We start from the raw sequence: 26,663 nt of genomic DNA on the forward strand, positions 1-26,663 counted from the left end.
TGGTATGTAAAGATAGTAGTATCCTAATCAAATCCAGTTTTATTATACACCGTTTATATCTTTACATCCTTTTAATCTAATAAATCGAAGTGTTTATTCCACTGTCAGAACTTTAGCTGACCCAGGATTTGGACTTCTGCCACACGCTAACAGTATTACAGCCTTTTGGGAATGTTTAAACACGAAGAGGGATGCTTAAAGCTTTACCTCTGAAACCACTAACACTTGAAGCTAATGCATTTAGCAAGTATTTATCTATTTTATTTCTAAAGTTTATTTAATAGGGACAATGCAAATTACATAGTATGCCTTCCACCTGTTACAGACAAGCTGTAGTAACTGATGATTGACATGGATCAGGGGTGTCAAACTCATTTTAGTTCAGGGGCCACATTCAGCTAAATTTGATCTGAAGTGGACCGAACCAGTAAAATAATAACATAATAATATATAAATAATGTCAACTCCGAACTTTTCTCTATGTTTAAGAGTGAACAAAGTAAATTTACATTATGAAAAGGTTTACATTTACAAACTGTCCTTTCAAACAATGCGAATAACATGAACAAACGGAAAAAAATGAATGTAATTTTAACAATATGCTGCCTCAGTTTATCGTTTTACATATGTACATTATAACATACGGATCACAGAGGATCAACAAATACACAAAACATTTAAAATAACAGACAGAATCTTGTTAAAATTGTACTTACTTCTCTTAAGACATTTCAGGTTGTTCATATTTGTTCTGGTTATTCACATTTTTTGTGAAATTATTCTTTGTTTTAGTGGAAATACATGAAAATATTTACATTTACAAAGAGAAAAATGTGGAGTTGTCATTATTTCTATGTTATTATGATTGTATTTTACTGGTCTGACCCACTTGAGATTGAATTGGTCTGAATGTGGAACCTGAACTAAAATGATTGTTAATATCTTCAGTGTAATTTTCATCCCAAGGGCCGGACTGGACCCTTTGGCGGGCCGGATTTGGCCCCCGGGCCACAAGTTTGATACCTGTGACATAGATTATAGATATTGCTAGTTAGGCTTTTAGTAGAGGAAAGAAAGACGGACGGATGGACAGAAGGAAAGGACAGAAAGAAAACATTTAATGACATAAAATGACATGCTACAATCACAAACGTATATCTATATAAGAATACAGCATATGTTAAATATTTACATCAAGGTTACATAGAATTACAGTGAATTCAGAATCGTTAAAAACGCTCACATCTCTAATTTTGCTGTAGCCAGCCTTTGACGCTTTTGTTAAAAGTTTTTATATTTTGTCTTAACCCATAAATACCCAGTGATAGTTTTGTGTCAGTTTCCAAATAGATTTTTCTCTATATAAACCTCTCTTAACCCTTTCATGCATAGTGGTCACTACAGTGGACAGTTATTCTACAGCTGTTCTCTTATCGTATTTTCAAGGATTTTATTATTTTAGTTCCATATCATCCAACACAGTGGACACTTAAGCATCATCCCATACACTGCAATTCATACCATTACTGTAACTTTGCTGTTGATAAACCTGATCTGCATTAACATGTTTGAGTGTAAATCAGGTGCTTGTTATTGTTGTTAGACTGTCATTAACATTATTATTATTATTTTTTTATTTTTTATTTTTGCATATAATCCCTGTAAAGTGAGTAATAACTAGTATTAGAGTTTGTTAAAATGTGACAAAACATCAGATAAACAACATTTAAAAAATGATTTCATAGTTTTCACACAGCGTATCAATAAAAACATATTTCTTTGCTTCAAAAATTAAACACATGGTGTCCACCTGAGTAGACACTTTTGCAACTCCATGAAAAATAGGTTCATAAAAAACTGTTTCAATCGCATTATTTTTTTCATGCCTAAAGAGGAATAAAAACACTGGAAAAAAAAAAAATCTCAATTCGGGTTCTCATAATTCATGCATGAAAGGGTTAAATGAATGATCAGCATTCATTGTAATATTATCCTCTTTATTTGAATTTTTTTTCAGTGTAAATCATACATTTTCCTATATTGAATTCACTGATCATGTAGATGTTCATTAAAGCTCCGAGAAAATTCAAAGGTTATTATATCAAATCAGAAAAAAAATTAGGGAAAAGTTGCTTTTTCAGCAAAAATATCATTGACTAAATATAAAATGAGTGTCTCCTGTCACTGTCATTGGTTCAAGTCCATGGGTTTTACTAGTGAATCAATGTTGTAGAAGATGTTAACTATGGAGCCTCTGAACGTCTAAATAAGTCATATGTGATGACCATGAAAAGATGACAAACTGCATTTTACACCAATTATTTACATGTATTGATAGGATTAATGGATCAACAGGTATTAACCCTTTCATGCGTAGTGGTCACTACAGTGGACAGCTATTTTACAGCTGTTCTCTTGTATATTCATGGATTTTGTTGTTTTAGTTTCATATCAGCCAACACATTGGACACTTACGCATCATCCCATACACTACAATTGATAACATTACTGTAACTTTGCTGTTCTAGAGAAACTTGATCTAACATATTTGAGAGTAAATCAATTCCTTGTTATTGTTATTAGACTGTAATTAATGACAAAAGTTCTTTTTTTTTTGCATGCTATCTCAATAAAGTGAGTAATGACTAGTATTAGAGTATGTTAAAATGTGAGAAAACATCAGATTAGCAGTATTAAAACGTTTTTATTTCATAGTTTTCACAGTAAATACATGCTTTTTTGCTTCAAAAATTAAACGCATGGTGTCCAGCTGAGTGGACATTTTTGCAACTCCATGAAAAATAGCTTAATAAAAAAAAAAATTGTTGCATTGGTTTTTTTTAATGCCTAAAGAGGAATAAAATCACTCAAGAAAAAAAAATTGATTAAGGTTCTTGTAATTCATGCATGAAAGGGTTAAACATTTTAGATCAGTAGATGCTTTTGGTTGATGGTGTGTGTTTGGGTCTTTATGGGTTAATTTTATTTCTGTCTGCAGTGTGTTCCACATTTGAGAGCCTTTTATAGAGAAAGTTAACTGCCCCATGGGGGTCTTTCAACGTGCAATTCCTGCCATTATTTTGTCTCATGAAAAAATTGCATAAAATCTCTGGTGCTAAGTTTTGTAAACATTTAAAATCCAGTTTCAGGTTTGAAAATGTTTTAAAAAATGATCAAAAGTGAGCAGATGATACTGCTTCATTCACTGCTTTGCACTGTTTTTCATGCCGTAATGAACTTTCAACACATGCACATTCAGGAGAACTTTATTAATCTGTAGAGGAAGTTAAACTCAGTTTGCAGATTAATGATTAGTAAAAATGTAAACACTGGTCTGTCATTTGATGTGTGTTAAGTCTTAAGGTCAGACCCACAAACAAGGTGAGATTTAAAAAAAAAAAAAAAAAAAAAATGATAGCAAAGATGATTTTGTTCTATTTAACACACTTTTTTTGAAAATTTGGAGGAAATAATTAACCCTTTCTTTTCATTTGCTGTAATATTGACCCCTAAGGGAAATTGTCTACATTTACTTAAATTCACTGATAGTCTGTTATGTTGAAACTACGCATCTAAACTGTTCAGATCCTGTTTTGATCATGGTTTGTAATTTTATGAAACACATTTTATAAAACTGCATGCACCCTCTGTTTCATTACATGGAGTCTGAGGTGAGGTTTTCTTCCACAGAGTCTTTGTTTGAAGAGGCTTAAATCATTATCCCCTCACTTTTAACTGACATATTTTGTCACCCATACATACACTTTCTCTGTTAAACTGGATGCAAGTATAGAGGTGAATGAATAGGCTAATGCCCATGTGGTCATCCTATGTGTATTTGTTTTTTGTTTATTTTGATGTCTATGTCATCATTATGTGTATTATTATCATTTTTTTTAATAATTAATTTACAGTGAATGAGTGCTGGATCAATGTTTTAAGTCTTGTTCTGTCACCTGCCTACAGACTGCAAATGAAAAGTAGTTATTTCTACTAATTCTGGCATATTTACATGGGTGTATTTTTTATTTAGTTATTTATTTTTATCTTGTTTTTATTGGAAAAGGAGCAAGATATCTCAGCATTAACATTCATACATATGATATCGATTAGAGTCCTTTTTGTATTTCTTATTTTATACATACAACAGTGTCAAACAAAAAAAACCAAAACATATGAACTGAGTGTTTACAGTTTTGGAATTTCTCACTTAAAAAAAAGACAATCACAGCTTTCAATACCTCTGGGTTCTTTAAACATTACACACGTTTACGCAAAAGTTAAAACATTCGCAAAGAGTAAAGACAGGGAGATTACACTGGTCAACAACAAATTTATTGTTCAAGTTTTTTGAGCTGATTTAGGTTAATAATGGTGTACTGAATCCAAAAATCACATTAATTTGGCTTAATCAGGTCAACTTTCTGAACTATGCTACATATTGGCTTTTTAATATTTTTGCTTACATTTATGGGCATTTTCACATCATACGATACAAAATTCTTTCATATTTCTTGCAATAAACGAGTTCTGAAGATTTTACTTTTGACAATTTATGATGAATGTTTTTTTTAATATTACAGGTAAATGAAATGGCTTCGACTAGAAGATCTTGAAAAAATAAGCCTGACGTATTCTGCTACATCTGCGGTGAATACACCATTGGACCTAACAGGAATCAAGTCACAAGTTTCATAAAGTGTGTTTACCAATCTTATTTTGGTATTAAACTTGGTGACAAAGATAAAGTTTGGGCGCAGATTGTGAGAAGATCAAATTTTTCAAAATCAAATTAGCAAAAAAAACCTGACCTGATTGAGAAAAACAGATGTCATTTTTGGATTTAGCGGTGCGAAATGGTCCTAATTCAGTTGAAAAAACCTAGACAACTTGCAAAAAAAAATTTTTTGTAACCCAGTGTTATATAAAGAAGAAATTCGTAGAGGAGTGATACAAATTCTGGGTGGCTAGAGGATACAAACTTAATCCATTTGTCCCAAATATGGTAAAATGTATCCCTCTGGATTCTGACAGAGTAAGTCCATTTTTTCCATTTTTTTTAAATTTGCAAGACAGTCTCGTACCAATCTTTTAATGTTGGTGGAGTTGGCTTTAACCACCTTCTTGTAATAGATTTCTTGCTGGCTGCTAAAAGCGCCTGTAAAAGGGTGTATTTTTTATACAACACTGTTATTTACAGACTTTAAACAGATGGAACTTTATTGTTAAGGAAGCAAAAGTAATGTGTTATGTTGTATAAATGTGAGATGGGGGTGGGATTTCATAAGTTTTCTTCTTCCCACTCCTTTTTGAGCAGTACATATTGAATTTATTTTGTTATTACTAGTGGACATGACAATTGCTATATCGCACAGGTGTCAAACATGCGGCCCGGGGGCCAAATCTGGCCCGCCAAAGGTTCCAGTCCGGCCCTTGGGATCAATTTGTGAAATGCAAAAATTACACTGAAGATATTAACATCATTTTAGTTCAGGTTCCACATTCAGACCAATTCAATCTCAAGTGGGTCAGACCAGTAAACTACAATCATAATAACATAGAAATAATGACAACTCCACATTTTTCTCTCTATAAATGTAAATATTTTCATGTATTTCCACTAAAACAAAGTATAATTTCACAAAAAATGTGAATAACCGGAACAAATATGAACAACCTGAAACGTCTTAAGAGAAGTAAGTACAATTTTAACAAGATTCTGTTATTTTAAATGTTTTGTGTATTTGTTGATCCACTGTGATCTGTACGTTATAATGTACATATGTAAAATGATAAACTGAGGCAGAATATTGTTAAAATTACATTCATTTTTTTCCGTTTGTTCATGTTATTCACATTGTTTGAAAGGATAGTTTGTAGATGTAAACCTTTTCACAATGTAAATTTACTTTTTTCGCTCTTAAACATAGAGAAAAGTTCGGAGTTGACATTATTTATATATCATTATGTTATTATTTTACTGGTCCGGCCCACTTCAGATCAAATTTAGCTGAATGTGGCCCCTGAACTAAAATGAGTTTGACACCCCTGCTATATCATTTTGATCACCTTTATTTATTAATGTATTTACTCTGCTATTGGTTCCTTGTACACCTAAAAATGTTTTGTTTTTTTCTCTTTTGCTCAAAACAAATGAATGACTGAATGAAATGTTCATAAATATGCATGGTCCCTATTAAATAAACCGATAAAACACAAATACAAAATGATGAGAATTTTAAAAAAATGCCTATTTGCATTGTCAATGTCCTGCAGAAAAAAGTGTTTGTCATTTATACTTTCCTTCATGTGTTAATTAAAACAATGGTTTATATGTACCATATTGATGCAACATAATTTAAAAAAAAAAGAGATTTGTAAAAATTTCTTGTGGTAGAGAGGTATATTTTTTGTGAGGATGTAAAGCAGGGGTGTCAAACATGCAGGTGCCAAATCTGGCCCGCCATAGGGTCCAGTCCGGCCGATGGGATGAATTTGTGAAATGCAAAAATTACCCATAAAATATTAACAATCATTTTATTTCAGGTTCCACAGTCAGGGTAATTCAATCTCAGCTGGGTCAGACCAGTAAAATACCTTCATAATAACCTATAAATACTGACAACTCCAAACTTTCTCCTAGTAAATGTAAATATGTTCATGTAATTTTACTGTATTTACACTAAAACAAACTATCATTTCTCAAAAACCATGAATAACCTGAAGAAATATGAACCTGAAATGTGTTAAGAAGTGCAATTTTAAAATATTCTGTCTGTTTGTTGTAGATCCACTGTGATCTGTAAGTTCTAAAGTACATGTGCAAATGATAAACTGAAGCATGACACTGTAAAAAAAATTGCACCTATTTTTCTGAAGAAATTTTAGTTTGTGTTATTCACATTTTCAAAGGATAGTTTGTAGATGTAAACATTTTCATGATGTTTTTTTTTTTTTTTTACCTTTTTCACTCTCAAACATAGAGGAAAGTTTGGAGTTGACATTATTTATGTAGCATTATGTTAGTTTTTTACTGGTCCGGCCCACTTGGGGTCAAACTTACCTGAATGTGGCCCCTGAACTAAATGAGTTTGACACTCCTGATGTACAGTATCCAGTGTGTTTTCTGAAATATGAGAAGCAGTATCTAATATCTACCTGCAGAGGGAGACAGAGATCATTAATCCAACTTCTCCTGTTCCAATATAATCAGATTAACAAAAACTTTCAGACATAAGTACACAGCCTTAGTATTTTTGTGTTTCCACACTTTGGTTTATTGTTTGGAAAAGTAACAGAATGTGTCCAAATGGCTTATGGGAAAACCTTCAGGGTTCAGGACCCAGATACAGAATCAGACAGAAGACGGTACATGAGGTGACTATCTGCGACACAGTTACAGTAAAAATCCTCCTGAATGTGACTGGAGTGTCACCTCTGCTGTTTTTAATGCTGTGGTGGAGTTTTGTCACGCACACGTTTTGTTCACATACAGTAGTTAGACGTACAGTCCGAGATCTACAGGCGAATTTTAAGTTTAACAGAAAATTTACTCAAAAATCAAACAAAACAATTCATCATAAATAAAAAATAAAGATGACATGTAGAAATAAAACTTGGTGACAGAGTAAAAAAATCTCAAAATTGTAAAAATCACTGGTTTTACGTCCGGCCACAATCATTTTACATTAAAAAAAAAAAAGCCAAATAAAGCTGTTGAGATACATGTAGTTTGGCATTTTACAATGATGTTAATAATAGGTCAGTAACAGAAAAAACTATTAGCACAATAAAGAAGTACAACGCCGGCAACAACCTCTCCAGTTTGTGGGTTATGTAAACAAACCTGCCGTAAATGAAGAAATTCACATTCCTGTGTGACCCGGTAGCAGTGTTATCTGGTGTTATCTGTAAAAGGGAAGCAGTAAATGCACATAGAAACAGGGGAAGTACTGAAGTGTCATCATGTTATTTTTATCTCCACAGTGCCATCTGACGAGGTGGCCGAGTGGTTAAGGCGATGGACTGCTAATCCATTGTGCTCTGCACGCGTGGGTTCGAATCCCATCCTCGTCGGTAGGAGAAATATTTATGAAATCACCAGGAGCGTCAAACTCATTTTAGTTCAACATCCACACACAGCCCAGAATGATCTGAAGCGGGCCAGACCAGTAAAATAATAATGATAATAATAAATATGAAAGTGTTTACATCTACAAAGTTTCCTTAAAAATCTGAAAAACCTGAACAACCTGAAATGTCTGAAGAAAAATAATGCAATTTTAACAATATTATGCCTTAGTTTATCATTTACACATGCACATTACAATTACAAATACACAAAACATTTAGTAACAGGCAGAATATTGGTAAAATTGCACATTACAGATTGTTCATATTTGTTCAGGTTATTCACATTTTTTGTAAAATCATAGTAAAAGTAAAAATGTTCATTTAATTTTTAGTTTTTTTACACTAAAATAAAGAGAATATTTGCGGTTTTCATTATTTCTAGGTAATTATGATAGTATTTTACAGGTCTGACCCACTTCAGATTGAATTGGTCTGTATGTGGAACCTGAATTAAAATGAGTTTGACACCAGTAATATTTTAGTGTAATTTTTGCGTTTCACATACTCATCCCACGGGTCGGTTTTAGCCCACAGGCCGCATGTTTAACACCTGTGATCTACACCAACATGTAGAACTTACTGCAAACGCCTGAACCTTATTTAGATTTCTGTTAAAAATGTGGAACTAATGTCCTGCCACTAGATAACCCAACGCTGCTGTGTGTGTTTTTGTCGTTTTCTCGGCCACTCCTCACTGCGGTCGTGCAGGACGGTTGAAAAAGGGCTCTGTCTCTGCAGCCGTCACCCCCGGGTCTCCGAAAAGCCCCCCGGCCGAGCCTCCTGGGATCAGTTTGGTCCCCAAGCTGTGACGCCTCTGCATAAACACCAGACCGCCGATGATGAGCCAGAAGAAGAAGTTGACCCACACAGCCGTCTGAGAGAGAGAGAGAGAGAGAGAGAGAGAGAGAGAGAGAGAGAGAGAGAGAGAGAGAGAGAGAGAGAGAGAGAGAGAGAGAGAGAGAGAGAGAGAGAGAGAGAGAGAGCCCACACATGAAGAACACCAGGACAGGAGCCTCTGTCACCTGTTCAGTTCAACGGTTACCAATGGAAACACAAGTTAGGACGTGTAGCAGCTGCAGCAGTATGAGGAAGTTCTGTCCGACACTGAGAAAGTTTATACGACTATTTAAAGAATATACACTCAAACACTATCTGTCTGTTTTTATAGGCAATACATACTGTTAATAAATATATATACTGTTATTTATAGGCAATACATACTGTTAATACTGTTAATAAATATATATACTGTTATTTATAGGCAATACATACTGTTAATAAATATATACAGTATACTGTTATTTATAGGTAATGCATACTGTTAATAAATATATATACTGTTATTTATAGGTAATACATACTGTTAATACTGTTAATATATATATATATATATGCATATATATACACACACACACACACACATATATATATATATATATATATATATATATATATGTGTATACTGTTATTTATAGGTAATACATACTGTTAATACTGTTTATATATATATATATATATATATATATATATATATATATATATATATATATATATATATATATATACTGTTATTTATAGGTAATATATACTGTTAATAAATATATATACTGTTATTTATACGTAATACATACCGTTAATAAATATATATACTGTTATTTATACGTAATACATACCGTTAATAAATATATATACTGTTATTTATACGTAATACATACTGTTAATAAATATATATATTGTTATTTATAGGTAATACATACTGTTAATAAATATATTTACTGTTATTTATAGGTAATACATACTGTTAATAAATATATATACTGTTATTTATAGGTAATATATACTGTTAATAAATATATATACTGTTATTTATACGTAATACATACTGTTAATAAATATATATACTGTTATTTATACGTAATACATACTGTTAATAAATATATATACTGTTATTTATAGGTAATATATACTGTTAATAAATATATATACTGTTATTTATAGGTAATCCATACTTTTAATACTGTTGATAGATATACATACTGTTAATATTGTAAATTTGTGTGTATTCATGTTTTGTCCAGTTTTATTTTTATTCTACTAAGCTCTATTCTTAAGTTACTTTGTGAAACTGTAACATTTATATTCTATTTTCTTATCTTATTTTGGTTTTTGTAATTTTCCATTCGCTCTATTCTTATTTTCTAAAGCACTGGTGTTTTATTAGTATTGTTGCACTGACTGATTTCATTGTACACACAATGACAATAAAGGCTATTCTATTCTATTCTATTCTATTCTATTCTATTCTATTCTATTCTATTCTATTCTATACATGAGATGATGAGTTGCGTTCAATTTCCTAATGCATAATGTGAATAAATATCTTTTTATTGACCATGCATGTGCTTCTATGTGTTGTTTTGATTAATTCAGGTTTATGAAAATAGATTTTTGGTGTTGAGCTTGTGCCTCTGTTAATAAAAACATCTGCATCATGTGCAAAATACTGTTTTGTTTTTTTTTAAATGCAGGTTAATGCCTCCTGACCTCAGCTTTGTGTAGACTGCTGTAGAATCTGTCTCCTTTAATTGGAGAGCTCCATTGTCTGGTCTGGGCATCTTCACAGCTGAAAAGACACACACAACATTTAAAGCCCTGATAGGTCATAAACAACTACTCTTAGTGTTTCAGAGTCAGTGTTGACAAGGTTATGTTTGAAATGTGGGATATAGATGACTAGTTATCTTTTTAAAAAATATAATAATGCAACTATTGGCATGACTTAAACAAAGTAATGTAACTTACAGTCCCGAAAGCACACATTTACACATTCACACTGTGCAGTAAAGTTAGACAACATTTCTGATTTCACACAGATGATATTGTTGAATAGAGGAACTATAATTAAAGGGGAAAATTCTGTGTTTAAACAACCAAGGGAGGTGTTTGTGTATCTGTCATTGGAGTTAAACTATGAAACAAACTGAATGTGGAGTTTTAAAAGCAACATCCAAACAGAAACCACTTTAGAATGAGTTGCAATGGAATGAATTTCACATCAAACAGGGATGAAGTAGGTGTTTACTGTTGAGGGTGACTGTAATTTACTGGTTGGTGGATGCACAATACATGAACATAAGTGTGTATATGCATGTATCTGTGTATATGTACTGTATGTGTGGTTTTTATTCGTGTACATTACAAACAAAAAGCTAAAGATATTTCTTTTCTTTTTTTTTGTCATTTTTGCTATTAGTAAATAAAACTATGTCTGGTCATTAAAAAAATATGTTTCAATTCACACACAAAAAAATAAAAAGCACTGTGCAAGAATCCCTGAACTGAAAAAAAATGCCCCAAAAATTAAAAATATCCTTAACTTTTTGTTTGTAGTGTATGTATGTATGACGATCTTAACATGCATTCCCCCTTTTATCATTTTAACGTAATTTATTGAACTCTTCTCTAACTACTGTCATGGAAGTTTTCCAGCACTCTGAACATAATTTGAAGCAAAAACTACGGTGGCCAATAAGGACCAAACACATTACAACGGCCCAATGCGTCTCAGTTAGAGAAAACAGCTGCAAGTACAGACTCGATGCAAATTCACAAACTCAAACACAAGTCTAAACAAGGTACAACATGAGGAATGTGGTGCAAAGGAAAAAAAAAGTGCCGCAAGAAACAAAAACAAATGCATAATCGTCAAATGCTCTGCAAATAAAGAAACGATGCAAACCAAGAAAACATCTGCAAACGAAAAACGCTGCAGAACCAGTCACTACAACGGAAGTACTCCAAACCTGTAGGGGGCAGTGTTTATAGACAACAGACTAGTGTCAAATAGAATCAAATAAAAGTCACATGACCGCGCTACGCTGTAACTTCAGTTTGTTCCCACTGTCAGTCAGCTGTTCACCGTCTCTCTCTCTCTCCATCCTGCATTGACCTGTTCTGCAGACAGCGCCCCCTACAGGTTTGGAGCACTTCCGTTGTAGTGACCGGTTCTGTAGCGAAAACAACGAAATGACGAAAACTAGAATTGTAAAAACATTTTTGTTAACTGAAATAAATAAAAACTATAACTAAAAGAAAACAATGATAACTAACTGAAACTGTATCATGTGCTTACAAAACTAACTAAAACGTATAAAAATTATGGATAAAATTCACTTCATCTTTGTCAATGTTGGATTGATATAAAATGGATTTATTTCCCCCAAGCAATTTTAGCTGCTGGCACCATATGATATTTAACGGTCCGTCACTTGTCGTCACTTGTGGTTTACAGTCGTCTTTTTGTCCCTACTCTACCTGGAAACATGGAGACTAAAACTGGGAGAAAGCAGCAGAGTTCTGTCTGGGATTTATTTGAATTCGACAGTGAAGAAGATAAAAAATATAAAGAAACTAAAACTAAACTAAAACGAAGCATTTGGAATATAATGAAAACTAATAAAAGCTAGCAAACCTGCTCTAAAAACTAATTAAAACTAACTGAATTATAGGAAGAAAAAAAAAGTCAAAACTAAATAAAACTAAACCATAATGAAAAATCCAAAACTATTAGAACCTTGATGAAGCATTTTTTGTCTGCAGATATTTTCTTGGTTTGCATCATTTCTCCATTTACAGAGCATTTGATGATTATGTATGTGGTTTTGTGTCTTGCAGCTCATTTTTTCCTTTGCACCATGTTCCTCTTTTTGTACCTGGTTCAGACTTGTGTTTGAGTTTGTGAATTTGCATCATCTCTATGAGGATGCATTTTTTACAGAGAGGCTGTATTTTTACAGTGAGGCTGTATTTTTTACAGAGAGGCTGTATTTTTACAGTGAGGCTGTATTTTTTACAGAGAGGATGTATTTTTTACAGTGAGGATGTATTTTACACTGAGGCTGTATTTTTTACAGTGAGGATGCATTTTTTACAGAGAGGCTGTATTTTTACAGAGAGGATGTATTTTTTACAGTGTGGATGCATTTTACAGTGAGGCTGTATTTTTACAGTGAGGCTGTATTTTTTACAGAGAGGATGTATTTTTTACAGCGAGGATGTATTTTACAGTGAGGCTGTATTTTTTACAGTGAGGATGCATTTTTTACAGAGAGGCTGTATTTTTACAGAGAGGATGTATTTTTTACAATGAGGATGTATTTTACACTGAGGCTGTATTTTTTACAGTGAGGATGCATTTTTTACAGAGAGGCTGTATTTTTACAGAGAGGATGTATTTTTTACAGTGTGGATGCATTTTACAGTGAGGCTGTATTTTTACAGTGAGGCTGTATTTTTTACAGAGAGGATGTATTTTTTACAGTGAGGATGTATTTTACAGTGAGGCTGTATTTTTTACTGTGAGGATGCATTTTTTACAGAGAGGCTGTATTTTTACAGAGAGGATGTATTTTTTACAGTGTGGATGCATTTTACAGTGAGGCTGTATTTTTACAGTGAGGCTGTATTTTTTACAGAGAGGATGTATTTTTTACAGTGAGGATGTATTTTACACTGAGGCTGTATTTTTTACAGTGAGGATGCATTTTTTACAGAGAGGCTGTATTTTTACAGAGAGGATGTATTTTTTACAGTGTGGATGCATTTTACAGTGAGGCTGTATTTTTACAGTGAGGCTGTATTTTTTACAGAGAGGATGTATTTTTTACAGTGAGGATGTATTTTTTTACAGAGAGGATGTATTTTACAGTGAGGTGAAATACAGTGAAATAAGCTTTTTAAATAAAAAATAAATATAAAATACATTTATAATCACAAGTAAATGTTATAAAATGTACCTTAATTAGATTTTAGAACTGTAACTGTCTCTTATTACTTTAATTCAGCAATTTAACATGTAAATATTTACTTTACAACAATCCGTCAGCTTCGTACTTAAATTCCAAAGATAAAAAAAAAAAAAAAAATCAAAAAACCCCTAATAATGACATCCACGTTTAACACAAATAACATTAAGGTGAACAGAACTGAAAATAAACAGTTCCAGGAAATTAAACCTGCCACAACAACATCATATAACTGAAGTTTTTAAAGATGAAACCACTGTGGCTTTTATATTGCAGATGAAATAAGCTTTTTAAATAAAAAATAAAAATAAAATACATTTATCATCACAAGTAAATGTTATAAAATGTACCTAAATTAGATTTTAGTACTATAACTGCCTCTTATTACATTAATTTAGCAATTTAACATGTAAGTAGTTACTTTACAACACTCCACCAGCTTCATACTTAAATTCCAAAGATAAAAAAAATAAATAAATAAAAATCAAAAAACCCTAATAATGACATCCACGTTTAACACAAATAACATTAAGGTGAACAGAACTGAAAATAAACAGTTCCAGGAAATTAAACCTGCCACAACAACATCATATAACTGAAGTCTTTAAAGATGAAACCACGGCGGTAATCTATGGCTTATATATTGCAGATGAAATAAGCTTTTTAAATAAAAAATAAAAATAAAATACATTTATCATCACAAGTAAATGTTATAAAATGTACCTAAATTAGATTTTAGAACTGTAACTGTCTCTTATTACATTAATTTAGCAATTTAACCTTACTTACACAAGTAAGTATTTACTTTACAACACTCCGCCAGCTTCATACTTAAATTCCAAAGATAAAAAATAAATAAATAAATAAATAAAACCCTAATAATGACATCCACATTTAACACAAATAACATTAAGGTGAACAGAACTGAAAATAAACAGTTCCAGGAAATGAACACAACATCATATAACTGAAGTCTTTAAAGATGAAACCACGGTAGTAATTTATAGCTCATATAGTGCAGATGAAATTAAAATACTAAGAAATATTAATAGTCATATGACCACCGAAATAAGATTAGAGGCACACAAAATGTCCTGCATGTAAAAGAGTAAAGGTTTTAGGCAGCATGGTTGGACTTTAACTTTCAAAAGATTAGTCTGACTGTGAAAAAGACAAGAGGAAATCAGAAGGTTAGACCCGTAAAAAACAGGTTTCAGATGTGGTTTTTAGTTTCAGTCTTTTGTTTGTGCCGGCTTTGTTTTTGCATGAACATGTCTGAGCGTCTGTGGGTGTGAGTCTGCGTCACCTGGTAATATTAACAACTTCTAGCCTGACGGAGTTGCACATTGTGTTACGGCCGATATTCAACATGCAGCCGGTGATGAGGAGGAAAAACAGGAAGACGCCGCACAGAACTACGATGACGTTCATCCACATGGGCTCCCTGTGGACACATGAAAGGCATGGAGTCAAACAGTGAGATTAAAGACGCAAGACCCAGAAGTATGTCAAACTTTAAGGAAGTGGAAGTAGTATTCAGATTAGTGCAAACACTCCACTACAAAGTAAAAAGTGTGTTGGTTTTGGATGTTTTACTGAACTGAAATCAACCACAAATGTGACCGTTTTTAAATCCAGGTTAAAATCCTTCCTCTTTTCATGTGCTTATGAGTCAACTCTTTTCAATCTTGTCTTTTAAATGCACTTTTTTATGTCTTGCTTTACTCTATTTTAATGTTAAATTGAATGTATGATTTTAATATAAATAACCCTTTCTTGCATAAATCAGGATTTTTTTTTTGTGAGTGTTTTTATTCCTCTTTAGGCATGAAAAAAAAAATGCGATGGAATTTTTTTATGACCCTATTTTTCATCCACTCAGCTGGACACCATGTGTTTCATTTTTGAAGCAAAGAAACATGTATTTACTGATGCACTGTGTGAAAACTACAGGGTGGGGAAGCAAAATTTACAATGAACATCTAGTTGTTTTTTCTCAGCAGGCACTACATCAATTGTTTTGAAACCAAACATATACTGATGTCATAATCATACCTAACACTATTATCCATACCTTTTCAGAAACTTTTGCCCATATGAGTAATCAGGAAAGCAAACGTCAAAGAGTGTGTGATTTGCTGAATGCACTCGTCACACCAAAGGAGATTTCAAAAATAGTTGGAGTGTCCATAAAGACTGTTTATAATGGAAAGAAGAGAATGACTATGAGCAAAACTATTACCAGAAAGTCTGGAAGATACTATTAAAGAAGAATGGGAGAAGTTGTCACCCGAATATTTGAGGAACACTTGCGCAAGTTTCAGGAAGCGTGTGAAGGCAGTTATTGAGAAAGAAGGAGGACACATAGAATAAAAACATTTTCTATTATGTCAGTTTTCTTGTGGCAAATAAATTCTCATGACTTTCAATAAACTAATTGGTCATACACTGTCTTTCAATCTCTGCCTCAAAATATTGTAAATTTTGCTTCCCCACCCTGTATGAATAAAATATTTTTAAAATCCTGCTAATCTGATGTTTTGTCACATTTTAACATACTCTAATATAAGTTATTACTCACTCTATGGAGATAATATGCACACAAAAAAAACAACAACTTTTTGTTTAAAAAAATAACTGTTAATTACAGTCTCATAACAATAACAAGGAATTGATTTACACTCATGTAAATGCATGTTCCTGCAGATCAAGTTTATCAAGAACAGCAAAGTTACAGTAATGGTATGTATTGCAGTGTATGGGATGATGCATTTAAGCGTCCACTATGTTGGCTGATATGGAACTAAAACAATAAAATCCATGAATATACAAGAGAACAGCTGTAGAATTAATGTCCACTGTAGTGACCAGTATGAATGAAAGGGTTAATGTCTTTTTTTTAAATCCTGTGAATGCATTTTAACCCTTTCATGCATAGTGGTCACTCCAGTGGACAGCTATTCTACAGCTGTTCTCTTGTATATTCATGGATATTGTTATTTTAGTTCCATATCAGCTTATGCATCATTTCATACACTGCAATTGATACCGTTACTGTAACTTTGCTGTACTTGATAAACCTGATCTGCAATAACATGTTTGACTGTAAATCAATTCCTGATTGCTGTTTTTATTTATTTATTTATTTATTTATTCTTGCATATTATCTCCATGAAGTAAGTAGTAACTAGTATTAGAGTATGTTAAAATGGGAGAAAACATCAGATTACCAGCATTAAACATGGTTTTATGTCAGAGTTTTCACACAATATATTAGTAAATACATGTTTCTTTGCTTCAAAAATTAAACGCATGATGTCCAGCTGAGTGAATATTTTTGCTATCTATGAAAAATAGGTTCATAAAAAAATTTCAGTCACATTGTTGTTGTTTTTTCATGCCTGAAGAGAAATAAAAAACCTCTGGAAAAAAAAAAAATCTTGATTAAGGTTCTCATAATTCATGCATGAAAGGGTTAAAATCACATTTTATTTCTGATGATTTTAAAGTCTTTTTTTCCCCTTTTTTTTGGATTTTAATGTAATTTCAATGTCTTGCTTTTGCTTTTGTCGTGATTTTTTTTATGCCTTTGTAAAACACTTGGAGTTACCCTGTGTGTGAATAGTGCTATACAAATAAACTTGCCTTACCTTACTGCTGAATTAATGTGCATGCTGCATTTTACAGCTGTACATGTTTGTCTGAACTATTTCATATCCTGTCGACAGTCTGGCCAAAAAATTTAAAAATTAAAAAACTAAAAAATCACACACAATAGCTAGTTATAAACACCATTAATTTTGCTGCTACACAATGCTTATGCAAAGTCATAGAATTTATTTTGCATTCATTTCCTGCTAAGATCTTGTATTAATTGATGTCTAAAGTCTTCTCCATCACATCAGGTGTGAAAATTACATCTTTTGCTCCCTGAACTACTCTTTTACAATTTGTTGAATCCTGGTGTTGTCGTCTCTGAATACATGTGTGTCATCAGCAAAGAAAAAATCAACTCCGATCTGGTCATTCAGTGTCATCAGGAAGTCAGCTGACCAAATGAACCAACCCCAGATCATAACACTGACCCCACTGGCTTGTACTGTAGGTACTAAGCATGATGGATAGGGCTGTGTATTGGCAAGAATCTGGCGATACGATACAAATCACGATACTATCACGACATATCATGATACTGTTAAAAAGCAATTTTTTGTTTGTTTCTTTTTTTAAATGAGTATTTCTTCAAAGAATTGAATTACACCAGAAATATGTACAAATAATAAACATATTTTTATTTCATTACAACAGGATCTGATGCTATATCATAAAAATTTTCCTGTGTTCAAACTTCAATTATATTTTACAGATATTACAGTTTAAGATCCTGTTCAAATTTTTATATTCTATTACTTCAGAACTAACATCAGAACATTATTTTTGTGCAATCCCAACAAAGGAACTAACATCTGCCTCTCTCAGACAGTAAAAAGCGCTTTTAGGATGCTTCAAATAACCATAACTTAATAAAAATAAGATATAAACAATAAAGAAAACCAAAAAAACAAAAATGAAACTCCGCCATATCTGCATTTGAATAAATACCTACAAATATCGACACAGTACTTTTTGATATTGATACAGTATTGTGAAATGAAATATCGCGATATATTGCAGAACCGATATTTTTGTCCACAGGCGTTACAAAGCTGCGATAAAGGTGGGGCCAAATGATCCCACCATTTTGTTTACACAGACATCGTTCCGGAATAAAGGCGAAGTGCTGAGTAAAAAGGGATAATGACTGACATTCAATATCGGCAGATTTACAAAAGTGTGGTTTCCACCGGGCAGCGAGTGGATGAAAAAGAGTGACATGAGAAGAAACTAAAGCCGTCAGTCAAAATGTACAAGAGAAAAAAGTATAATATTTGCTTGTGAAAGACAGCGGAGTCAAAGTGTAAAGCTGCGTAAAAGTTAATGTTAGCATTTTTAGTTACACTTTACCATAAGTTGCATTGAGATGAGAATATTTGCATGCTCTCTGAAGTCTTCTGTGCTCACCTCCTGATGTTGCCTTCCATGCAGAACGTGTAGAGCCAGTACAGAGACAGGGAGAAACACACCACTGCCACCAGGACGGATATGGCCGACACGAAGTAACATAGAGACGGGGAGCTGGACGCCTGGACTCCAATGAGGCCTGTTGTTGCACTGTAGTTAACCAGCCCATAGAGCATGCACAGGCCTCCGAAATTACCCTAAGAGACAAAAAGCACCAGTTCCACTTGTATTTTTATCCACTTTTACAACCACATTGTTATTTTATAGACTTCACACATCATTAAGCAAAAGGAGACAGAAAGCAACACCTAATGATCATAACGAACACTGTAATAATAAGGTTGGTAGATTTCCCCTATTTGACATGGTAGAAGTCTAACCGGTTCACCATCCTGTTTATCAGCTTTTCATCGGTGTCGGTGTTACTAGGGGTGTGTATTGGCAAGAATCTGGTAATACAATACAAATCACAATACTAGGATCACAATATGATACAGTCTACTCTCGTTATACCGCCAACTTCCGTTCACGGCCAAATTGGCGGTATAGCGAAAATGGCGTTACAACGCGTTGCGTCCATAATGTGCATGTCTTTACTATATGATGTCTATGCTGCCTCCGTTAACCCGTTCTAGTTGCGTTTCTACATAAATCTTGATTCTGTTATGTTGTAAGGGATCATTTAAAGTGGGGAAACATTTTAAGCATTATTATACCGTGTCGGGAAATGACACCCCATCATCTTGAGGCTTTGGCTTAATCCCACGTCCTCTTCCCGACATCCTGACCTACTGAGTGTTCTGCGACAAAAGAACGGTGGCTGTTCCGTAGACCTACTCGTAGCTTGTCGCGATCAGCGTCTGGCGCGTTTGTTTCAGTGCATTGTTAAAATTTATGTGTACTTGATGGCAATCACGCTGGCGGTATAACGGTCGGGAAATCAATGGTATAAGTGTTGTTTGTGCATGGAACCGGGCTGGCGGATGGCGATAGGCGGAAATGGCGGTAGCTAATGGAATAATGCATTGGGGATTTTTGTGCAATGGTTCTGGTCGGCGGTGAGCGAAAATGGCGGTATAACGGCGGGCGGTTTAACGAGAGTAGACTGTATATCACGATTAGGGATGTAACGATATGAAAATTTCACATCACGGTTATTGAAACCAAAATTATCACGGTTATCATTATTATCACGATATTGTTGGAAGTTGTGCTCAAAATGTTCAAAAAGTACTAATACACACACAGGAATAATTTAACCAAGTTGTATTTTGGAAAAAAAAATAAAATAAAATAATAGGCACAATGTACCTTCTGTTGGCAGAAACATCCATCAAAGAATCAATAAAGTATCTATTGATCATAACTAACAAATAAGGGGGCATGAGTAGTCGTCATATCTCAGGCATGTTGGATTTTCTCTTAACTTCATCCTGTGTAACTCTGCTGTTGTCCAAAAGACCTGGTTTGTGGAAAATGAATACATAAATAAACAAGTGGTGCCGGGCACAACAAACCCCGCCCCTCGCATGTATTGTAGCTTATTTTGGCATCGATCCAGCTGATGTCAACATGTCTATGCATGTGCTGATGTCAGCATATCAACTGTCTCTATATATGTGGCAAGTTTGAAGTAAATTGAAACAAAATTGATGTTTTTACAGACATTTGAAATTTCGTCCATTATAAGTAAATGGAGAAAAAAAAAGATTTAAAAATTCAGAAAAATTGAAACTTTGACCTACTTTTCCAAAAATAAAATGACATCTATTCTGGGTCACTGGCAATCTATAAACCCAATTTGGTATGAATTCAATTAAAATTTTTGCTGCTACAGACATTTAACCCTTTCATGCACTGTCCACTCCAGTGGACAGTTCTTCTCCAGCTGTTCTCTTGTATATTCATGGGTTTTGTTGTTTTAGTTCCATATCAGCCAACACAGTGGACGCTTATGCACCATCCCAAACACTGTAATTCAGATCATTACTGTAACTTTACTGTTCTTGATAAACCTGATCTGCACTAACATGTTTGAGTGTAAATCAATTGTTATTTGTTAGACAAGAAGTTTTTTTTTTTTTGCATATTATCTCCATGAAGTGAGTAATTACTAGCATTAGAATATGTTAAAATGTGAGAAGACATCAGATTAGCAGCATTAAAAATGTTTTTATTTCATTGTTTTCATATCACTTTCTGAAATTGGGTTTTAAACACGTTTCTTTACTTCAAAAATTAAATGCATGGATATTTTTGTAACTCCATAGAAAAAAAAAAACTCAATTGCATTATTTTTTTCATGGCTAAACACTGAAGAAAAAATCTTGACTAAGGTTCTCATAATTCGTGCATGAAAGGGTTAAAATCTCACCCATTATAAGTAAATGGGAATTTTTTTTTTTTTTTTAACTTATAAAAAATTCTGTCTTTGACCTACTTTTCCCAAAATGTAATCAGATCTATTCTGGGTCACTGGCAATCTATAAACCCAATTTGGTATGAATTCAATTAAAATTTTTGCTACTACAGACATTTAAAATCTCGCCCATTATAAGTAAATGGGAATTTTTTTTTTTTTTTTTAATTTATAAAAAATTCTGTCTTTGACCTACTTTTTCCCAAAACATAATCAGATCTATTCTGGGTCACTGGCAATCTGTAAACCCAATATGGTATGAATTCAACCAATAATTTTGCTGCTAGAGCGTTAACAACCAAACAACCAAACAAACCGAACCAAAAACAATACCTCTTGCCTCTCTTTTTGGGGGGTGGGTAATAAAAACATTAGTAATGGGTGCTTAATTGGGTCAGAAAAGCACAAAATGTAAACATGTATAACGGTATCAGGTGCACATCAAGGACAGAAACAAGTCTGATGCAAAGATAAAAGTCCTGTATTATCTACAGGGACATCATCCCCATTGGGTTTTGACTTTTAGACCATGTTTTCCAGTTCTGAATCATACTAATCTAGTCCTAATCTGATGACAGGACAGTTCTGGGTCTGGCTGAACACATTCTAGTCCTCATCACTAAATGAAATGAGCAAATGAATGGATGAATCTATTGAGGTCTGCTTGCCGTATCTGTTTGATGCAACCGATTTGCTTTGAAATTCTCTTGCTAGCGTTTAAAGCACTGAATGGTTTAGGCCAGGGGTGTCAAACTCATTTTAGTTCAGGGGCCACATTCAGCCCAAATTGATCTCAAGTGGGCCGGACCAGTAAAACAATAGTATAATAACCTCTAAATAATGACGACTCCAAAATTTTCCTCTTTGTTTTAGTGCAATCAAAATTAAATTCTAAAAATATGTACATTTGCAAACTATCCAAACAAAAATGATGTGAATAACCTGAAAGAAAAAGAAATTTCTTGAGAAAAATGAGTGCAATTTTAAAAATATTACACCTCAACTTACCATTTATACATGCATATTACAGATTGGATCTACAAAGGCACAAAATATTTAATAACAGGAAGAACTAGAAGCACTCGGAGAGCGCAGACCTCCGCCAAGGCTGATCAGTGGCCCCCCCCGTGGGCCCCCCCACCCCCGATCACCACCAAAATTTAATCATTTCTTCCTTATCCCATTTCCAACAAACCCTGAAAATTTCATCCAAATCTGTCCATAACTTTTTGAGTTATGTTGCACACTAACGGACAGACAAACAGACAAACAAACAAACAAACAGACAAACAAACAAACAAACCCTGGCAAAAACATAACCTCCTTGGCGGAGGTAATAATGTTAAAATTTCAGTTTTAAAATTTCAGGTTTTTTGCATTTTATTGTTAAAGGATAGTTTGTAAATGTTAATATTTTCATCATTTAATATAAGTTTTTACACTAAAACAAAGAGAAAAATTTGGAGTTGTCATTACTTATTTATAGATGTCATGTAATATTATGTTTTTCACATTAAACTAAGAAAATTTGGAGTCATTATTTATAGGTTATTATGCTATTATTTTAGTTGAGATTACATTGGTTTGTATGTGGAACCTGAACAAAAACAACTTCGACATCCTTGATTGTTAAAATCTTAAGTGTAATTTTTGCACTTTGCAAATTCATCCCGTGGGCCAGACTGGAACCTTTGGCGGGCCGGTTTTGGTCCCCAGGCCGCATGTTTGACACCTGTGGTTTCGGCCCAAAATCCATCACAGACCTTCTAGTCCAGTATGAACCATCCAGATCACTCGTGTGGTCTGGTGCAGGTCTGCTTTGTGTTCCAAAAGTCAGAACTAAACATGGAGAATCAGCGTTCAGTTTCTATGCTCTGTATATCTGGAACAAACTACCAGAAAATATCAGGTCTGCTGAGAGTCTGACTTCTTTTAAGTCGAAGTTAAAGACTCACCTGTTCTCTGCTGCCTTTGACTAAAAAGGCTTTTGACTTTTTAAATTTTCTATTCTCTTTCCAAACTGTGCACTGCAACTCTTACTTTAATATGTGTGTGTTTTTATATTTTTGGATTTTATGTGTTGTTTTCTTACTTGCTGTTTTTAACCCTTTCATGCACAGTGGTCACTCCAGTGCACAGTTCTTCTCCAGCTGTTAACTTGTACATTCATGGGTTTTGTTGTTTTAGTTCCATATCAGCCAACACAGTGGACGCTAATGCACCATCCCATAATACACTGACATTCAGACTATTACTGTAACTTTGCTGTTCTTGATAAACCTGATCTGCAATAACATGTCTGAGTGTAAATCACTTGTTTTTCGTTCGACACAAAGGTTTTTTTTGCATGTTATCTCCATGAAGTCAGTAATAATTAGCATTAGCATATGTTCAAATGGGAGAAAACATCAGATCTGCAGCATTAAAAATGTTTTTATTTCATTGTTTTCATATTACTTTCTTATGGAACAGGATTAGGGGCACTGGACTTTAATCTCAGAATTCTGACTTTATTCTCAGAATTCTGACTTTATTTCCTGAGAATTCTGACTTTAAACTCAGTATTCTGACTTTATTTCCTGAGAATTCTGACTTTAAACTCAGTATTCTGACTTTATTTCCTCAGAATTCTGACTTTAAACTCATAATTCTGACTTTATTTCCTGAGAATTCTGACTTTATTTCCTGAGAATTCTGACTTTAAACTCATAATTCTGACTTTATTTCCTGAGAATTCTGACTTTATTTCCTCATAATTCTGACTTTAAACTCATAATTCTGACTTTATTTCCTGAGAATTCTGACTTTATTTCCTGAGAATTCTGACTTTAAACTCAGAATTCTGACTTTATTTCCTGAGAATTCTGACTTTAAACTCAGAATTCTGACTTTATTTCCTGAGAATTCTGACTTTATTTCCTGAGAATTCTGACTTTTTTCTCCAAATTCTGACTTTATTTCCCCAGAATTCTGACTTTAAACTCAGAATTCTGACTTTATTTCCTGAGAATTCTGACTTTAAACTCAGAATTCTGACTTTATTTCCTCAGAATTCTGACTTTTTTCTCCAAATTCTGACTTTATTTCCCCAGAATTCTGACTTTAAACTCAGAATTCTGACTTTATTTCCTGAGAATTCTGACTTTTTTTCTCCGAATTCTGACTTTTTTCCTCAGAATTCTTACTTTTTTTTCATAATAATAATTAAAAAATATACATATATTGGACTTTATTTTAATTTAATGTATTTTTTTTTTCTAGTGGCCCTAATCTTCTTCCGTACTTTCTGATATTGGGTTTGAAACACACACTTCTTTACTTCAAAAAATAAATGCATGGACATTTTTGTAACTCCATGAAAAAAAAAATCAATCGTATTGTTTTTTTTTTCATGTCTAAGGAGGAATAAAAACACTCAAGAGAAAAACCTTTCCTAAGGTTCTCATAATTCATGCATGACAGGGTTAATCCCTTTTACATGTTTCTTTTATCATGTTTTAAACGTGTTTCATTGTATTTGAATGTCCTGTGTGAAGCACCTTGAATTGCCTTGTTGCTGAAATGTGCTATACAAATAAATTAGCCTTGTCTGATAAGCCTTGTCTCCCCTTCAACCCCCCCCTCGCCCCCTTTCCTTTCATAAAAATACTTCCTTAAGACCAAGAGGATGCTGGGAATTTGGAATAACCCTAAATATCTAATACATCAACTTAATCCACTTTTACTATTAGAGAGAAAATGGAATGAGACAATGATCCATGCACATTACAAATGGACTTTTCCAGAGACAAATGGGGGGGAGGGGAGGGTGGTGGTGGTGGTGGTGGTGGTGGTGGGGGGGGATAATTGGGCACGAGGACCAAATGGTCACATGATGAGTCCAGTGCGCATCAACGTTTACGCACTCTCACGCACTTTGGCAGCATTTAAGAGACTCTACACTCAGGAATAAAAGTTAGATGTGTACAGTTTGCATGTCATGACTCTGTGTAAATAAATAAATAAATAAATAAATAAAGTAGGATGAGAAAGTAGAAGTGTTTCCTCGTGGGAGTTGATGCTGTTTAATTGTAACCCAATTGCGCGTCCATGTGCCAAATAAAACGCCCAGCTTCACCAGGAAATCAAAAGAAAGTGAAAGTCTTGCTCTGTTTATAGAGTCTTTGCTTTATTATTAGCAAATAAAAAGACTTTATTAATTCTTTTCTAGTGCGTAAAAGCATCCATACTTACGCGTTCAGTTCAAAACACACTTTTACGCACATTATTTTTGTTGAATTTACGACTCTAGTGAACTTGAAACTTTTGGCACACGCACTAAAAACTCTGTCTACCCGGATGCAAACATATAAGAGGTATTTTTTTTGTCTTGTGCGTTACCTGGACTATGGTTACAGATGCGGCGGTGACAATCCCACACACGAAACAGCTGGCGTACAGAGCCAGCTCCAGCAGCAGCAGCACCGTTACCGCCATCATCCACCGAACCCGTGTTCCTTCCTTCCTTCCCGACCTGGAAGAAAGTGCGTCAAGTTCAACACAGTGGATGAAACGCGTTTCTGTGTTGCATGTTTCAAAATAAAACCTCAAGTGGATGAAGTTTGGAAAGAGCGCACACGCGGATGTGAAGACAAATCTGGGGTGATGCGTCACAGGAAATTAAATATTAAAGTAGAAAAGCCTAAATGGATGAATAACAATGAATAAATAAATGAAAAAAGAAGATTTAAAGGTCTTATAATCTATAATTTGCAGTAAAACAACATAAAACTGACCGTACCTCCAAAGTGCCAAAATGCGTAAAATATGACGCTGAAATGTTGAAATATCCGGTGTTATTGGAGCAGTTTTCCGTCCACTTCACCGCTTCTCACTCACAGTCTGAAACTAAACTCCTGCAGTTCCCTCCTGTTTTTGGTTTCAACAAACTAGTGCCTCTCTGTGCGCAGATATGCTCATCCGCTTCTAAAAATGCGCAAAATTTTAGATTTGTCACACTGATGGGTTGGTTAAACTTCTGCACAGAACGATTTTCTTCGGGTCAGGAAGTGGTTTCACCTGTTAACCCTGAAAGATTAAAAAAACAAAAAACAAAACTATGGGAAGTAAGAGCAGCTTTATGTTTCTAACCCATTATATAAAAGCAATTATTTATCAAAATATACAGTCTTCTGTCGTCTTTTATGCTTCATTTTCTACAAGTAAAACAGTTAATGTGCAAATGTTGCGTAACTTTACTTAACCCT

The 26,663-nt window shown here is 33.7% G+C and overlaps 1 protein-coding gene and 1 non-coding gene across 3 annotated transcripts; one reads left to right on the top strand and one right to left on the bottom strand.

Moving 5' to 3' along the window:
• Positions 1–966: 966 nt before the first annotated feature.
• Positions 967–26,435, bottom strand: tmem179ba (transmembrane protein 179Ba). 2 transcript variants are annotated; one of them, XR_003938170.1, is made up of 7 exons: positions 26,198–26,435; positions 25,798–25,930; positions 18,999–19,195; positions 15,244–15,381; positions 10,678–10,756; positions 8,684–9,007; positions 967–1,023 (listed from the first exon to the last, which is right to left on the bottom strand). XR_003938170.1 is itself a non-coding variant. In XM_030162757.1 (6 exons), the coding sequence occupies exons 2-6, from the start codon at positions 25,894–25,896 to the stop codon at positions 8,825–8,827; spliced, it is 696 nt and encodes a 231-aa protein (XP_030018617.1). In that variant the 5' UTR covers positions 25,897–25,930; positions 26,198–26,435; the 3' UTR covers positions 8,511–8,824. The 2 variants fall into 2 exon arrangements, 1 of the variants encoding a protein (XP_030018617.1); XM_030162757.1 differs by lacking the exon at positions 967–1,023 and having other exon boundaries at positions 8,511–9,007.
• Positions 7,995–8,076, top strand: trnas-gcu (transfer RNA serine (anticodon GCU)). The gene has a single exon. It is a non-coding gene; the product is annotated as a tRNA-Ser (tRNA).
• Positions 26,436–26,663: the final 228 nt, after the last annotated feature.

Source organism: Sphaeramia orbicularis, chromosome 18 (genome assembly GCF_902148855.1).
Source record: "Sphaeramia orbicularis chromosome 18, fSphaOr1.1, whole genome shotgun sequence".
In the NCBI taxonomy this organism is placed as follows: Eukaryota; Metazoa; Chordata; class Actinopteri; order Kurtiformes; family Apogonidae; genus Sphaeramia; species Sphaeramia orbicularis.